Raw genomic sequence first — 16,042 nt, forward strand, 5'->3', positions numbered from 1 at the left:
AAGCTTCTTTGGACAAGAGGAAGATATTCTCAGGGGGGTATAAAAAAATTGTAATAGCAAGTGAAGTTACATCCATGCAATTGTTGAGAATTCCAGAGAAAAACACTGAATATATTTGAAATAGTATTGCATGGACAGTACTAGCCAGTATAATTCAGCAAAAGAAATACATGGGAAATGCTAGTACAATATTGTAGTTTGATTAGTCTTTCATATAACCAGAGCATATGAAAGAGTGAGAGAGTTTGGTAACTTCCACATCATGAATGGATTCGACAGGAAGTGCCCTCTTGTAAAAATCTGCCCAACAGCAACTGAAATCAACAGAGGAGGTTCAAAGATGCATTTGAGAGACAAGACACTGGTATTTTCTGTGCAGGTTTACACTTTTTTTTCCCTCTTTTTCTTTTTTTCATCCAGCTTGCAACAAACTGCCTTTAGCAGTCACATCTGAGTCTGTGTTAAGGGACATTATGCGTCAGTCCCTTCTTCCCTATTTATTTATTGTAATCCTAAGGAGTTCATAGCATTCAGATTCTCTGGAAACTGTACAATTGACAGATTTTGCACATCTCTGAAATCAGATTACAAAGGTACTAGTTTTAGCTGACATGAGAAGAACACGCTGGAAGAACTAAATGAACCCATGACTCAACTAAAACCTTCAATATGTTATTTTTCTATGATTACACCATTACTGTTGACTTAAAAATAAATATACTCTTTTCATTACTCATAATGGTCTTTAAGACACCTTGCAGAACTGAATGAAATACAAAATCCATTTCAAATGGAAGACTCTGCTAGATAAGCCAAGTCCAGCAAGACATTTAAAATACCAGGACAAGGTAGGAGAAAAAAGTACCATCAGTTTGTAGTTGAAATTATTAGTGACATCTTATTAATGACATCTCCAAGTACATTTTCAGGGGTTACTTTGAACAGTATTGGCTGCACGAGCAATTGCACCTTTAATGTTAAAGCTGCCTCCCCTCCTATGCCCTTCCCTGGGAAGGTTGCTCTGATAAAAGCACTTTATGTTATGATGGAAAAAAGAGCCCAGAGCCAAAAACCCCCCCCGAGTGTAAAACTGAACAGAACCAGTATCTTGTCTGACAGGTGATGGCTGCAGTTCACAGCTGCTGGCTCAAGTGCTATAAGCTTATTTTCTAACCCCTGTGAACTTCGCAGCAGATATTTGCATTGTTTGTTATTGCCCTCATCAACAGCATTCCAGGATTGGGATTAATCACTCCTCTTGTCTCTTTTCCAAATGAAGGCTGCAAAGCCTCAAAGCACTGGATTTCTTTGAGCACAAAAGGTCACTTTGGAACGCAAGATTTGTTTTTAAATTTCCTTTGCAGTTTCGTTCTTTCCAGGAGTGACGTTTTGTGGCACATGATTACTGAACATCCATCCGTGTATTTCTGTGAGGAAACTTCACTGGGACAATATAAACATCTGCTTAAAGCTCAAGTATTGTATCAAACAAGTACTGTCAATGAATGATCAGAATCTTATTTTAAAACGTTAGAAATGGCAAAGGTGACTGACTGCAAAATGATTAATTTTTTGCAATGAACTGGGACTCTAAAGTGTTGCTAAAGCATGTTGCAGCCATTGACAAAGTAATTTAATTTTTCCTTTAACTTAAAAACAAACAGAGTAAGTGTCATCTGTCATTCAGGTGAACCAAAAACCTCCTAAGATTTGCTTCAACAAGTTAGAATCATACTTCTTTCTACAGGATGTTTCCCAAAGTCTAATTTACAAATATCTTGGAGGATTTTGCCAATTGCCAGTTCAGTCCCAGTGTCCTGATGTTGCAGTCAGCCAACTTTTGGGTGCAAGATTCTATTAAACAGAAAGATGAAGAGAACAGGCAGTGAAGAGGGCGAGCGGCTTGCAGCGGGCTCCCTTCGGACCCCTCGGGAGAATGGCATGTTTCTTCATGCTCTGCCAGTCAGGAAAGTGAGACCCAATCGAAATTTCAAATGGGATTGCAAAGCTTTCCTTTTTCTCTTGTAGTTTTAACAAGGGCAATGATCCAAGGAGTTTAATAAAGAGTAAGTTATAAAGCCCTGACTTTAGCTCCCACTGTTCAGCACAGAACCAATCCCTCGGGAATTCTCTCCCCACTGCTGGACACATTCTCTTCACACAGGAGCTGCCAACTCCAGTCATTTGCAGCCGTACAAGGGGCCTCGTCTTCTCTGGAGAGGGAAGGTCAAAATCTGGGGCTCGTTGCCCCTCCAGAGGCATTGGCCCCGTGGGAGCCCCACTGGCCACGTGTGCCTGGCCAAGGGCGGCAGAGGCAGACGGGCCAGGCAGTCCTGCTCCAGGAGCAATGGGATCTCAGCCCCACTTTGGGATTACATCATTTTGTTGGTACTGTACCCTCAGTAACAACAACTGATTTGCAAGCTACAAGGTTCTGGTTTGGAAAGCCCAATTTATATTTGATGCTGTGACTAAAAACTCAGTTCCTTAAGGGGTTTAAAATTTAAACTGATGCAAAATGCAGGAATTTTAGGTGCTTGGCTTCTCAAGTCAACATGAGAAAGCAGAGCTTTATGGGTAGCTGTTTGTGAGAAACACCGAAATGCACACACACACTGGGCCACTATTTATTTTTGCTAACAAGCAGCAAAAACAAATAGGACAAACACCACATCTTAAACATGAACACTTCTCCAAAGAGGTGGGGACTGAAGAGAAATCCAGGAATGTTTTTCGATACATTCTGACATCAGGGCATGAAGGCACACACAGCATTCCTACAGAACAGATGGGAGCACTGGGACCGAGGGCCGTTGGCCTGACCTTGCCATTGGTTAGAGGACAGATTAGTGCTAATCCCACCGACCGAAACCTTGGTCAGTGCCCCGCAGGCTCCGCGCCCGGAGCCCGGCTCCGTCTTACAGGGAAGATGAAAGGCAAGCTGAGCTGCATTTCGAGCTCCTTCATTTCAAAGAATGCAGGGAGTAAACTAACAAGTTTGTAAAACTGCATAGAAAGTGTATTTACATTTGGCTGCCGTTGTTCAGGGGTACTGGAAAAATATGGCACTGCTTTGGAGATCAAGGTGTTTTCACCAGTTCCTCCAGTTATTCTCCCTTGATATTAGCCATGAAACTTTTTTGGTCTGAATCTAAGTGCAAGTCACCTAAATGTGGTTGGAAGCATTATGAAAAAAAGTATCCCCCCCTTTCGGTTTACTTAGTGACATCTGCACAGTGCTTCACACGCCTTGAAAAGGAATATGATAAGTGTTCCCTTGTGATGAATCAGTGTCAAGGAACCTGGGCTTTAAAACAAGATCCATGACCCTGTTCCCTCTCTCGTCAGCTGTACAGAATGACACACAGAACCACTCCAAGAGAAGTGGTAAAACCAATTTAAGTTTAACAAAAAAATAGTAGAGAACTTTAAAAAATATTTTAATATACTGAAAATAAAATAGAACACCTACGTATTAAGTATGAGAAAGCATAAAAATTCCAATCCTCCCTCAATCTGAGTTCAGAAGACCCTGGACTTCACTGCCACAACAGCATCACTTTTTGCAAGAAAATACTTGGGCAGGAGCCTTTGAGCAAAATTGTATCCCCTTGTGGGAACCTCACAAAACCTTCCCCATCAGAATTCGTTCTGCACTTTGTGCTCTCCCATCAACATGGATCAGCTGCAGCAGCTCCAGGGCTGATCTCAGCATCTTGTGGGAAGTTGAACAACTAAAGCAATATGCAGTTTATTTTTAATGGTCTTGTAAAGAGCGTGGTTACTAATTTGAGAATAAACAGCCAGTGCAATTAGGGGATCTTTGCCATTCATCTGTTCTGTAAGATTTTCTGCATTCAGCTGCTGCCAAAGTGTTCCATGTCTTTGGAAGGGGATCCTTCCTGCCATCGCCTCCAGCAGAGTGAGGAGCAACTGACCAACATTTCCCGGCCCGTCGGTAGTTCAGGTGGGAGAGGGAGGAAGCAAAGGACTCGTGGCAAGTCTAGAAATGGGAAGAGAGCGACAGGGAGTTCCCTAAGCCCACACGGGCCCAGCTGCCTCAGTTGTCATGACAGAGAGTGGCCAGTTGGTCAAAGGTCTGACATCATCCAGTGGCAAAGTTTCTAGGGATAGGTTTGGGAAGCGGAAGCAGAAATTACTGACAAGATTTAAAAAATACAACAGAGTATGGCTACGTTTGCTCTTCTCTACTGCTCTGGGTTTGTTTCCAACCTCCCTGGTCCTGCCAGTCAACATTCCTGTCACGGAATTCCTGTCCAACACGGGCACGGAGCTGTGTCGGACATCACGCCGTAGGGGATGAAGGAATGGAAAGGACTAAGTGACAGTTTTCTAGATCTATTTTGCTCTAAGGACATGAGGTACAATGTTCAATTCAGAAGCAAAAGTGCTGTATCACAGCACCGTAACTTCAATTGTATCCCAGTTAGGAAATTCCTAAAGCCAGAAACATACACATCATCAACCAATAAAAACTGAGGGCCAGGACGACACACTGGCGAGCTTTGCAGGAGAGGGTTTTTACATAAAAAGAGAAACATTTTTATGAGTTTTTCAAGAAACTACGAACCAATCCCACTTGACTGACTTAGTTTGCAAACAAGACTGTGCAGCGCCAGGTGCTCAAGAATTAAATAGCAAGCGTAAAGAAAGGAGAACTAAGATCTAATTGTATGTCAAAGTTAACACTGTAGGAATATTGCTGGCCAATGAAAATTAGGCATATATTTACATGAAGATTAAGTGACTGGTGTCTTTTGAAGGCACAGGTAACGTAATCTATGGTGGCGATAGCCAGTCTAGTCAGCACGTGATGCACAGCTAAAAGCCTGCTTCCCAATTTAACCCTGTGCTGCACAGTCAGGGCATTTAGCTAGAACAGTCTGAAACCCAAGTTAAAACGCTCTGTGTACCTCCTTCCTTCTTCTCTGCTTCATCTCGGATGAGAGGGGACGTGAGTATCACCTTCAAAGTGAGCTTGGGCTCCTTTGTGTTACGGATAACAATAGCTGCCTCATTTACATGCTCCTCCACCAGATACTTCTCTTCTGTAAGTTTCTGAAAGTCACCAACAAAGATTTCAAGAATCTCCCAATCAGCTGGAAGACTGCAGAATCTGTTCACGTGCCTCAGCTAGTGAGAAGCCCACAAGACACTGCAATAACAAATAAGGCCTTGCCTTCCTCATTAAAAACCATTTCAAACATTTCTTTTCTAGCCCATACTACAACTGCCTTACCATTTGCTCCATTAACATGCATTGTATCCGAGTTCTCTGCAGGTCTCTGAGCAGTCCTTTGGGACTCTCTCAACCTCCAGAAGCACAGCAAGAGCCCCAGATGGCTCAGAGTCCTGCAGCCATCCCTTCTGCGTGCGAGTCTGGCTCACAGACCATACGGGTAGAGCATGTATCTAATGTCTGTTCCGACTCCTTCCCCTGCTGCATCTGCTCTCCTGCAGCTCCTTTATTGTTGGGAGGAGAATGGCTGAGCATCTGCTCAGGATGAGCCTTCAAAGCAGCAAAGCAGAAGCTGCTGACGTCTCTGTACTGCACTTGCTCCTTTTGTCCACTAATGGGCCTAAACCCTCCTTCCCCTCTGGCACCTGATCCCTCTGCAGAACCTCTCCTGTCCTCCATGCCCAGGCATTTGTAGCGTTTCATGAGTCACAGCCTCATCTTTGCTGTAATCCCCACCATAATTCCCCCCAGGATCTTACCTGCCTGTCCCTTGAATTAATTCAGTCTTCACATCTTTTAATTACATCTATTCTCCCATTTCATCTCACTTTTTTTGAAGCACACACTAACTTTTCTTCTCACTTTCAACCCTCCTCATTTCATGCCTCACTACAAACAAAATTTACCCTTTAATACTCAATACATCCCTATCATTTTCAAACAAGTAAAATGAACTCTTTACTCCTCAAAAGATCCTTTGCATTTTCAGCTATGGATAGGGCCACATCTGCAGGTACAACATTAGCTCATTAAAACAAGCCCTTTGTGTGAGCAAATAAATGGTGAGAACAGCTGTCAAGAATGGTAAAACACAGGGAGAAAAGCAGATCAGGAGAAAAGCAGATCAAGTTTGGTCGTGCTTTGGAGAGGAGCACTTGCAGTGGAATACTTGGGCAGCTCCTTGGCACCAGTGTTTGTCAGTCTGGAAGCTGAACTGATTCCTCAGCCTCAAACTCAGTCACAAAGGTAGTCTCCCTAAAGAAGCTGTAAGTGCTGCCTGCTGCATGCCAACAGCAGAATTAAATAGCCATAAATAAAATGAATACGAGCTCATGATTAACACGAGCCAAAGCGAGTGACACCTGCAGTGACACGTGCTCACCTCAGCAGCACAGAGGGGTTCTGTGGGAACAGCCCCAGCAAAGCAGCCCCAGGGGGGAACTGCAGGTTCAGGCAGGAGACGGGACAACAGCAGGGACTGAGTGACCCACTGGAGCAGGGGAGGTTCTGGGACTGCAGTTCAGTCACCCTGAGCCCAGAGAGCCCCAATCTGCTGGGTTAGTGACACACAGGAGGGTCACTGCCCTCAGGGCACTGACAGCACAGACAGGAGGAGCCAACAGCAGCAGGAAGATGTTCTGTTTTGTGAGCAAGTACTTCATGGCACCACATTAAACACGTCACATGCCCCAGATTTCGTCCTAGATTCAAACTATATTCCTTTATATCACTTGTCTTTCTTCCTGGAACAAATTGCAGCCTTTCCCCAAATACCCTTGGCAGTGCTACCAGCCACTGTTCAGGGCTGCCCCAGATTAACTCACCTGAATTTGAGCTGGGAGATTGTCTTTAACGATACATAACAAGGTCTTTGTGGGTTTTTCTTTGCACATAAGAACCAGCTCCAGATCCATATCGTCTTTTATGAGCAAGCCCTTTGCAACCAAGCCAATTCTCATCACACCACATAAAGTCCGACCGCCTTGATCCCTGGAAATGAAACAATTTGGGCTAATTAAAATGGCATTTTACTCTCCAGATGCAGCTTAGGAGAACCTTTAAGAGCCACAGTAAAGAACTTCCAAAGCAATGTAAAGACACTTCAGTTTTGAGTCCTGAAAGACTGCAAAAAAAGCCAGTTTTGCAGACTGGAATTGCTTAATAACATGAAGAGAAATGCAAGAAATGCTTCTCTGATAGGTCAGCACCAGGTCTTGTCTCATCCAGTTGTCTCCAAAGCATTTACTGCAGCCTTGGATTACTTTTTTTAATACAAAAATCAGTGTTGGTGTGGGGCTGAGCTGCTGGCTGGGATTAAACCACAACAGTACTGGCAGGTAATGGAGCCTTAGCAAAGTTGGACTGCTGGATTATAAAAACTTTTTTTGTGTATTAAACTGCACAAGCCCCCAAGCACGTGGCTGTGGATTTGCACTGCTGTGTTACAGGGACATATATTTGCTTAAAACTGCTGAAAGTTTTGTCTGCTAAATGCAACTTCACAACACCACAGTAAAACAAACAAAGAAACGGAGAGCAACTGCTGCCCACACTGGGCTCGTTGCCATTCCCTGCTCCCACCACAGAAAGTCCAAATATATCCCCTTCCTTCTATGAACCTTCACATGCAGCAGAACCAAAGAAACACTGGGACTCTTATTTGGGAGGAGAGGAAGGGCTGAGAGAGCACAGGGACATGCTGGGAGGGGAGGGGAGGGTGAGGCTCACTTGGCACTGCCTTCCACAGCTTCCTCCTTGGCTTCCACATCACCCTCACACTTGGTAGACTTGTTCTTTTCATCCATCCAGTCAGAGACATGCTTAAGGGCACATTCTACTGTTGATACCATGTTCTGGACAGCTTCAAGTTCCTCTGGAGATGGATAAATGGTTGAGTGTTTCACCATTACGTGGCGGTCATCGTTAGCAAACGATCGGATCGATCTCTGTGGAGGAGTGGGAAACAGGAGGAAAAGAAAGCAAAGTTACTGGATTATCAATAGGACGCTGCCTGAATGGGAATCCTCCCTGGCAGGGGTAGTAATGTCTCTTAGGATAACCATGCAGAAGCAATTTCTTTATTTAAATAAACTTTAAAAAGAAAAAAGCAAACACCAGTACAAAAACCAATCAGCATTAAACCAGTAAAACTTACTTTCATTGTTCTTCTCACTTCTTCCTGCCCTCCCCCTCCAAGATTCTCTTGGAGAAGAGGGCATGGTCTGGCTGGCTGAGTATAACAGAGTGCTGAAGCAGGAGAACACAAAACCCCTGGCTGCATTCCCTTTGACTTGCTTGGTTATTTACATTAACCTTTCAAAGTCAGTGAGAAATCACTTGGACTGATCTTGCTGAAGGACCTACATCTCATGGAGATACAAACTGTGAGCAACAGCACTGAGAGAAAGGGGGGCTGCCCTACCCTGGGATACTTGCAGGAGTTGAGGTGTTCCTGAATTTCAGCAATCTGTGTTGGGCTGTGCCAGCCTTCAGCAGCTGGATAGCTCAGAGCAAAGGGGAGGGCCAGGGTCCTGATCCCAACCGGGAACCTCACGGCAAGGCAGGGAATTGGGAACATGAGCAGACTGGGCAAAGCATGTGGAAAGGAGGGTGGGCAAGGAGAGAAGATTCCTGTTTTGTAAAAGGTGTTAATACTTTCCAAATGAAGTTTTTGCCTATTCTAGACGTGCTGAGTGCAGCCACCTCTCCTCTCTTTATGCCAGGGACAACAGCAACACACCTTGGAACGGGCAGTCGGAGAGCCAGTCCCTCACGTGTGCTGCTGCTGCTGCAGATGGAGTCACAGCAATACAGAGGCTGCAAGAGGCTCAGCAGGGATTTACAAAGCCAGGAATGAAGATGAGCATAGAGAGAAACTGGTAAGAGGAGACTGAAATAATTTCTTTTTTAAAAAAATTCAAATTAATACAGAAATGAGAGTGCTAATTAAAATTAAGTCTTGAGTGATACTGCTGAGGAAGGTGGACTTTAGTGGTTGGGTAACCCATGCTAGGAAGCTTTTGGTTTGCCACACACTCTCCAGGTGAGACTTCTTTGATCTAAGTAGTGCCCCAGACCAGCTGTGATCACAGCACACACCTCTGGCAAGAGCAGCAGTAAGTCTTGGTCTCTACAGACACATCAATCACTGCTGAAAGCCTCCCAGACCTGGGAATCACCAGCCAAGAACCTCTGTTCCTCCTACACATTAAGCACCTTAATTAGGTTTCATTTTCACCCCAACTCCATGGGTTTGTAGCTGTACCCATTCCTAATAACACAAAGGGCCTTTAAAGGACCTCAGAGGCCTCTGGGCTGGATCCTTGTTAAGGAACTGTCCACGTTTTCCTGGTTTATTCCACTCGCTGAGTCCCTTCCATTGAAGGTCAGCGTGACATCGTTCCCTTCCTCACTCCTGTGCTCCTACCCAGATGGATAATTTGGGCAGTAACAGCAGTACATCCATGGGGGGCTGGTATTATCCCCTATTCTTTGGAAGGCTGCAAAATGCTTCCAGGAGGTCCCTCTTGTGGTTATCCATAACATGGATACAGCAGGAGCTGCAGGGAAGCTGCTGAGCTGCATTTAACAACTCATCCCACCATGTCTTATCTTATCTTACCATCCAGTACTCCATTCTGGCACACCTTTTCAAGTTCACATCTCAGGCATTCCCAATGTGGAGCCAATCCCAGGCAGATGAGAGGTGACTCCTCACTTAACCAACATACACCAGGTATTTCTGGCTTAACACATTTCATCTGCACAGAGCCACGTTCAGTCACACACAGGTATGAATAATAATGCTTTTGTGAGAAGAGGTGGAAGGGGAATGTCAGCATTTGGTGATGCAATCTGCCAGTTCAAGGTCACTGATGCTGTTTGCTACAGCCTGCTAATGCCAGTTTTATTAGAAAACCTTATGAGCATCCCCTTGGTTTGTATTTAATAATTCATGTACTGCAGGCTCACAAGACAACTCTCTGGTTTTAAGAGGCTGACAATACATCAAACCTCACTTGCTTTGCTCCAAGCATGCAGCACCATCCCTCAGTTAGTGCAAGGTCAGAAAATCCCCTTCCTCAGGTTTGATCAGGCCCCATGCAAGACTGGCAGCAGAGAACACTTTTAATGCAGCCCTGTGAAAGACAACAAATACCTACCATGGTTTGTTAGTGTTTCAGCTCTCTCTCCCTCCCTTTCTCCTTTTCCCTCCTCCTCGGTGTCTTTGCTAAGCACTGTTTTGCCTGACAGAACCTCTTCATAAGCCTCTCAGTCCCTTGACAGCTCAAGAGTTCATACAGCCAAGATGCTCTGGGAGTCACTTTGTCTAATTCACCTGCAAAAAGAGAGAAACAGCTTGAAAGCAGCAGCAAGGGCATGAGGATTCCAGAAGTGCTCGATGCAGCACATGGAGTCCAGCACTGCTCAGAGCACACAGGCTTTGAGATGGGAGCAGCCTGTGAGCCAGTTACTCCCCAACCAGCAGCAGTCACTTGGGAAAGCAGCTCCCTGTGCTGTGCCCACACATGGAACGACTGTCCCATGCCAGAGCTGATCTCAGGGAGCTCTGTAGGCCACCTGGCAATCCCAGTTCCTGGGATGAGGGCAGGAAATCCAGCACTGCAAAATGCTCCTTGTGAAACCAGCTCAAGAAGTCTCTATTTTTATGTCACATGCACGTTAGCAATCAAACACACCATATTTAATTATCAAAAAGTAATTATCTTTTGAAATCCCCAGAGCAGCCCTCGATCCTGTGTCAGATGCTGCACAACAAGAACCAAGGCTTCAGGTGGCAATAACTGCAAGTTGTTATTTAAAGAAGGACAAGCACATTCTCCCAAACTGCAGACGTCAGACCTGCGAGCAGCTCAGCTGAAATCACCCACACCGCCTGTGCTGCCCGAACACTGCCTTTCCCAGCACTCAGCACGGAAAAGATCCTGTGAGAGCAGCCTTCTTGTACTAAACTGGGAAACAACCTCCAGCACTGGCAGCAGAAAGCTGCAAATAAATGCTCTGTGAGAGAGAAGAGCAGAAAAACAGAGCAGGTAATGTGAGAGAGGAAAGCATAAGCTCGCTGCACAGCAAGACACTCCAGTCCTTGCAGAAAATTCCTGTTTTCCTTTCACTGCACATACTGTTGCATCAGCTCTCCAGCAACGTTTTGAAGCAATTGGAAACCCAGTCAGTAAATCTGTGCAGCCTGACACACGCACTCAAACATTTTCCTTTTCTCCTGTATGCCGACCCCCCTTCACCTGCAATATGTTGCATATTGTGTGTCAGAGAATCCTGACATTGTTAGAGATTAAAAGCATGCTTGGCAACAGCAGAGGGGTAGGTGAGATGACTTGAAAGCTGAGGAGATGCTTAGACTGTGGTGTGACGGAATAATTAAAATGTTGCATCCTGTGGAGATTTGAACTTAACAGGGGAAAAGGCAACAACAAATCCCACTTCCCTATTTGCCTAGTTCGGAAGAAATGAAGCAGGTTTACAGGACCAGCGAGTGCCTGGGAGTTGTTTGTATTGCACAGCCCTGAATTTTGGGTGCAGAATTGGGTACAACAAAAAGCAGCCCCAGAGGAACACTGTGCAGAGCCCTGCCTGCTCCAGCAGCTGCAGCTGCCAAGGAAAAAACCCCAAGAGAGTTAAGCGCAGTCATACTAAAAATACTTGGGAAAAGCAAGCTAATGAAAACCCTGACTGCCCCCACTTCTCATCATGGAGCTCTGTGCCAACCAAGGTGTATTAACACTCTACCAAATTGCTTCCCAGAAGCAACCAGAGAAGGGGGTGTTCTTTCACAGAACCAGCCTCTTCTCTTAAGAGATCCTGAAAGCCAGGCAGGGGCAGCTGAGAGGGAAAATGAGCAAAGATCAGTGCTTTGGCACTATTTGTTCTGTGAGCTAGTCAAGCTTCTCCACACTCCACAGCCTTTCACCATCTCCAGAATCAACCAGACTCTGCAAGGTCTTTTTGTTTTGCTAACAATAACAACAATAACAATAATAATAATAGTTTGAGTCAGCAGATAGAATACTACGGAGACTTCTATGAGATGTGTTTCTAGATCATCTATTTCAAATTATTCTCTCTCCAAACTCAATTCCAGCTGTCTTCACCTACTCTTCTTCCCTGCCCCTCCCACACTTCACATTTTCGGTTCGTTATTGTCTCTTGTGGCCGTAATTTGGCCATTCCAGGCAGAGAGAAGGGCACTGGAATGTGTTGCTGAGCTCAGCACATGCCCAGTGCAGTGTCTCTGAGGGAGCAGCACCAGCCTGGCCTCCCTCCCCAGGCTGCTGCAAGCTGTTGCTTATCAGCTCCCACAGGGCTCTGGAAGCAGATGGGCAGAGAGAGCTGGCTGGGCAGATCCTGGTGCTCAGTAAGTGCTGAGCAGGCTCTTGTCCAGAGGGCAGGTCTGCAAGAGACACCACGAGCTCTGCACACAGACACTCCTCAAGGGGCAGTTCAGGATGTGCTCAGTGCTTTTCAGTGTTTGAAAATCCAGAACAGACCAAAAATGAGTGTTTCACAGCTATGAGGGGGGTTAATCTGCTGCTGGGCTGATGAAGCACAAACACCCCCACCTCTCCATTCCCTGCCTTAAGCAGGCAATAACCTGTTCTCTTGTTTTCAAGACAGGTTCGGTTTTCAGTGACAAGTAAAAGTTGTTGGATGAAGGTATTTATGAGTTTGGTTTCACCTGCCCTTTTTCTCAGCAGGGCATGGCTGAGGTCAGGGCACTGACAGCTGAACTACAAAGGGATCTTTATTATCAAATTCAGAAAGCTGGGAAAAAAACCTCTGAAAGTTGAGTTGAAGCTGATATACGATGTCTTCCCAGTCATTAACATCCTACGAATATTTCAGAAACACGCACAGGAGTGAAACCCTAATTTAGTTCAGACTTTGAGAGAACATTTTCAACAAAAGCACTAAACAGGAGGGAGTTTACTATAAAAGTGTAGACACAATATACAGAACAAAGTACATCTGACAGCATGCAGAATTAAATTAAGGAAAACCAAAATCAAATCTGCTCCAACCATATGGACTAAGGCAGCACAACATAGCTCAGCACCAAATACATCAGAAAGCATTATGTGAAGTGAGCAGCAATTCCATAAATCCAACAGCCTCAATCCACTACCAGGCTAGAGCAGGATATTTGTTCCTGCATCCTCAGGGAAGTTACAGCTGATGCCCAGTCTAAAAAGCACCGTGTTAAAACATTTTTGTGACTGTCTTACCCAGGGGCTGCCACCCACACTTGCACAGAAACTTCTACCCAAAGCTCCTTGCACCAACCCAGACCTTGGTGACCTTGAAAAAGTCCCTTTTCCCCTGCATCATGTGGCCCTGAAGTGTGAAACAAGAGTAAATAGTCGCTGTCTCCAAACCAGGTCACGGCGGAGCCGAGCGGAGTCTGCAGCGTGGTTTAAAATCACTGGGGATTTGACACGTTAGAAATGTTATTAAAACACCATGACAGTGTTCCATTAAACATCCCATCCTTCACAGAGGAAGTTTATGCTTTGGCACAAGACAAACGAAAAGAATTTCAGATGAGGCTTTTGTAGTAGGAGATATTCCTGCATCTGCAGCTGCATTCCCGAGGGACAGCCAGTTAAACAGCCAGGGGTGATGAATATGCTCAGCTGCCTTGGAGTGCCTGTGAACAGAGGGAAAAGGCAGCAGAAACAGGTACGTGCACTCCATGGGGACTGAAATACCAGAATCAGGGAGCCAGGAGCTGCTGGAAAGGAAACACGAACTGTGTTTGGCATCCCAGTATCCCCCTGGAGCAGCACCTTGCACGGAAGGGTTACTGGTGCAACAGAGAGGAGGGAATTGGGGTCACTCCACACCAGTGCTCCAAACCCTCACTCCAGTCAGCTGCTGTTCAGGCTCCTGGCCAGGCCAAGTAGAACACCATGAAAATTGGTTTTTAATGCTCCATCAAGAAGGCACACGCTAACGATGTCCAGCTGAAGCATTAAAAACACCCTCCACCCTCCTAATCTAGCCTGACACCAGTATCTGCCCAGTTTGCAGTGTGCACCACCCCAAGAGCAGGCAGAGCTGGTATTAACAGAGCAGCAAGGTTGCTAATAACAAACCAATGAGTATCCAACACAGCCTGAGGTGTATCAGACACAGTAATAGAAAAAAATGGAATTTATATCCTTTTTTGTGACCTTCAAAAGTCAGAATGAGAGGCTTGCAACTTCAAATTGGAAGTTTATTTTAGCCTCTGCTTTGCATTCAGGAGACAGGTAATTTTTCGTCACACCACACAAAGTGCTGCTGAAAATATGTTGTGTTTTTTCTGCAGTATAATTTTATTGCTGGCCTTCTGCCAAGAGCCTTTCTGGCAGCATCTCCCACAGTTGGAAACTGTGTATCTGGGTCAGAAAAGACAAGCGGCTTTTCAGAACAGCTCAATACATTTGGCAGAGATGCTGATATTGTAATTGAACTCTTTCAGCAACTCTCTTTATGATGTACCCAGACACCAAACAAAACAAGATCTGCAGTGTTGATTAATGTCAAAATAACTGACAGAGAAATATCAAAATAGTTTTCCCTCATGTTAAAAGTATCAACAAACTGAGGGGAAGAGATAAGAAATATAATTCATGAGGATTCAGAGAGGAGCACAGGGCAGAGAAATCTGCAAAGCACGGCTGACCTGCTCCCTGTGCAGATATTCCCCAGTTAAAATCCCAGCTCCCCGTGCACTGCACAGAACTTCTCCTTCCCCACCACAGGAAGAGAAATCCTGGCCACTCAGCCCCAGCAGCACTCTGGAAAGCAGTGCTGCCCTAACACTGGGATACATATTTAATAAGGCTCAGACTGCTTCCAACAATATGCTCGGCATCCCATTTCACCTGGAGACTGTGTGTTCATAGGAGTTTCATTATTTTCCATGTAATGCATTTCCTGGCAAAGTTGTGTCTGGGTTAGCCTTTAGAAGGCTGGAATTTTCCAGCCAAATGAATAATTACAAAGCAACATACAGTTAAAAGCTGGAAAGGTACTTCCTCTGGCGAACTCTTACACTTCATACAACAAATACTTGAGTCTGGGGTTACTCCTGCTTGTTCAGTTCTCACAACATCTCAAGGAAAGGCTCCTGTGCTCGGAGATCTCTTGGGAGCAGCCTCTGCCAGGCAGCCCCAACAACCAGGTTTAAGTGCCAAAGACAGGGCAGGCACACACTTGATAAACAGATCTGGAACCTGGAACCATCAGAACTGAGGAACCAAAGTCACCTTCCAGGACCCAGAGCTCTGACAACTCTGACAGCAGCAGGAGAGCGAAGCAGCTGCCCATGGTCAGTGTGGAGGGAGGGACTGGGAGAGCTCCTGGGGAGAATCCAGCTGTGCCAAGGCACAGACGGACAACTGGGGGACCCTCAGGCCACAGATGCAACTGAAAAGGGGTGAACATGTGGACTCCCCTCCAACTGGGGAGTAAGGACTAGAAAAACAGCCAAAATAAATCGCACTGGCACAGTGATTAAAGAAGTTGAAGAATCAAAGCCAAGCAATTGCTTAATCTAGATTAATGTATTAAGGTAAAAAGAAACAAGGATGTCAGGGTGTAGCTTGTATTTTTAGCTCCTGGAAAGAGGGTGAAGAAAAGATGGTCTAAGGGGAAATCATTACCAGCCTAACAGGAAGGTTAAAAAAGGAACAACAGAGGCACTGTGTGAGCACATACACAATCATCTGAAGAAGAAAATGCTCTATTTTAGATAGAATCACACCAGCCAGTCTCAGAAAGAAATACCATTAGTAGAAATAACTGCAGCTATTGAATTGTATAAGAAAGAATATAGTTTTAGAAAGAATATAAATCCTTCTCCCTTGGGATTTAACCTGCTGTTGACTAGTGAGGACAGGAAGATACACCACCACACTCACAGGGTGGTCTTCAGAGTATTTTTTACATAAATCTCCCTCCAGACTTTTATCTGCTTCACAGTCCCTGACACCTGCACCTACCCCCAGCACTGCCAGGGCTACAGAGGGTCTCCAAGGA

General features: G+C 45.2%; 1 protein-coding gene and 1 long non-coding RNA gene across 16 annotated transcripts in view; one reads left to right on the forward strand and one right to left on the reverse strand.

The window, feature by feature from the left end:
• The window catches only part of STRBP (spermatid perinuclear RNA binding protein), a 36,830-nt gene extending 26,511 nt beyond the window's left edge, over window positions 1–10,319 (reverse strand). For all 15 annotated transcript variants that reach the window (XR_003534939.1, XR_003534938.1, XM_027688034.1 and 12 more), the window contains exons 1-4: window positions 10,144–10,319; window positions 7,709–7,926; window positions 6,805–6,970; window positions 4,935–5,079 (exon numbers count right to left, since the gene is read on the reverse strand). Coding sequence is in view for 13 of the 15 variants with exons in the window: in XM_027688034.1 (XP_027543835.1) it covers window positions 4,935–5,079; window positions 6,805–6,970; window positions 7,709–7,926; window positions 10,144–10,146 (532 nt within the window). In the remaining 2 variants the exon portion in view is untranslated. The remainder of the gene's footprint in view (window positions 1–4,934; window positions 5,080–6,804; window positions 6,971–7,708; window positions 7,927–10,143) is intronic.
• The window catches only part of LOC113969826, a 60,922-nt gene that overhangs the window by 31,964 nt on the left and 12,916 nt on the right, over window positions 1–16,042 (forward strand). The window contains exons 5-6 of the long non-coding RNA XR_003534940.1: window positions 1,380–1,492; window positions 8,704–8,859. This is a non-coding gene — a long non-coding RNA (uncharacterized LOC113969826). The remainder of the gene's footprint in view (window positions 1–1,379; window positions 1,493–8,703; window positions 8,860–16,042) is intronic.

The sequence above is a fragment of the Neopelma chrysocephalum genome, unplaced genomic scaffold (genome assembly GCF_003984885.1).
Source record: "Neopelma chrysocephalum unplaced genomic scaffold, ASM398488v2 Primary Assembly neopelma1_74, whole genome shotgun sequence".
Lineage (NCBI taxonomy): Eukaryota > Metazoa > Chordata > Aves > Passeriformes > Pipridae > Neopelma > Neopelma chrysocephalum.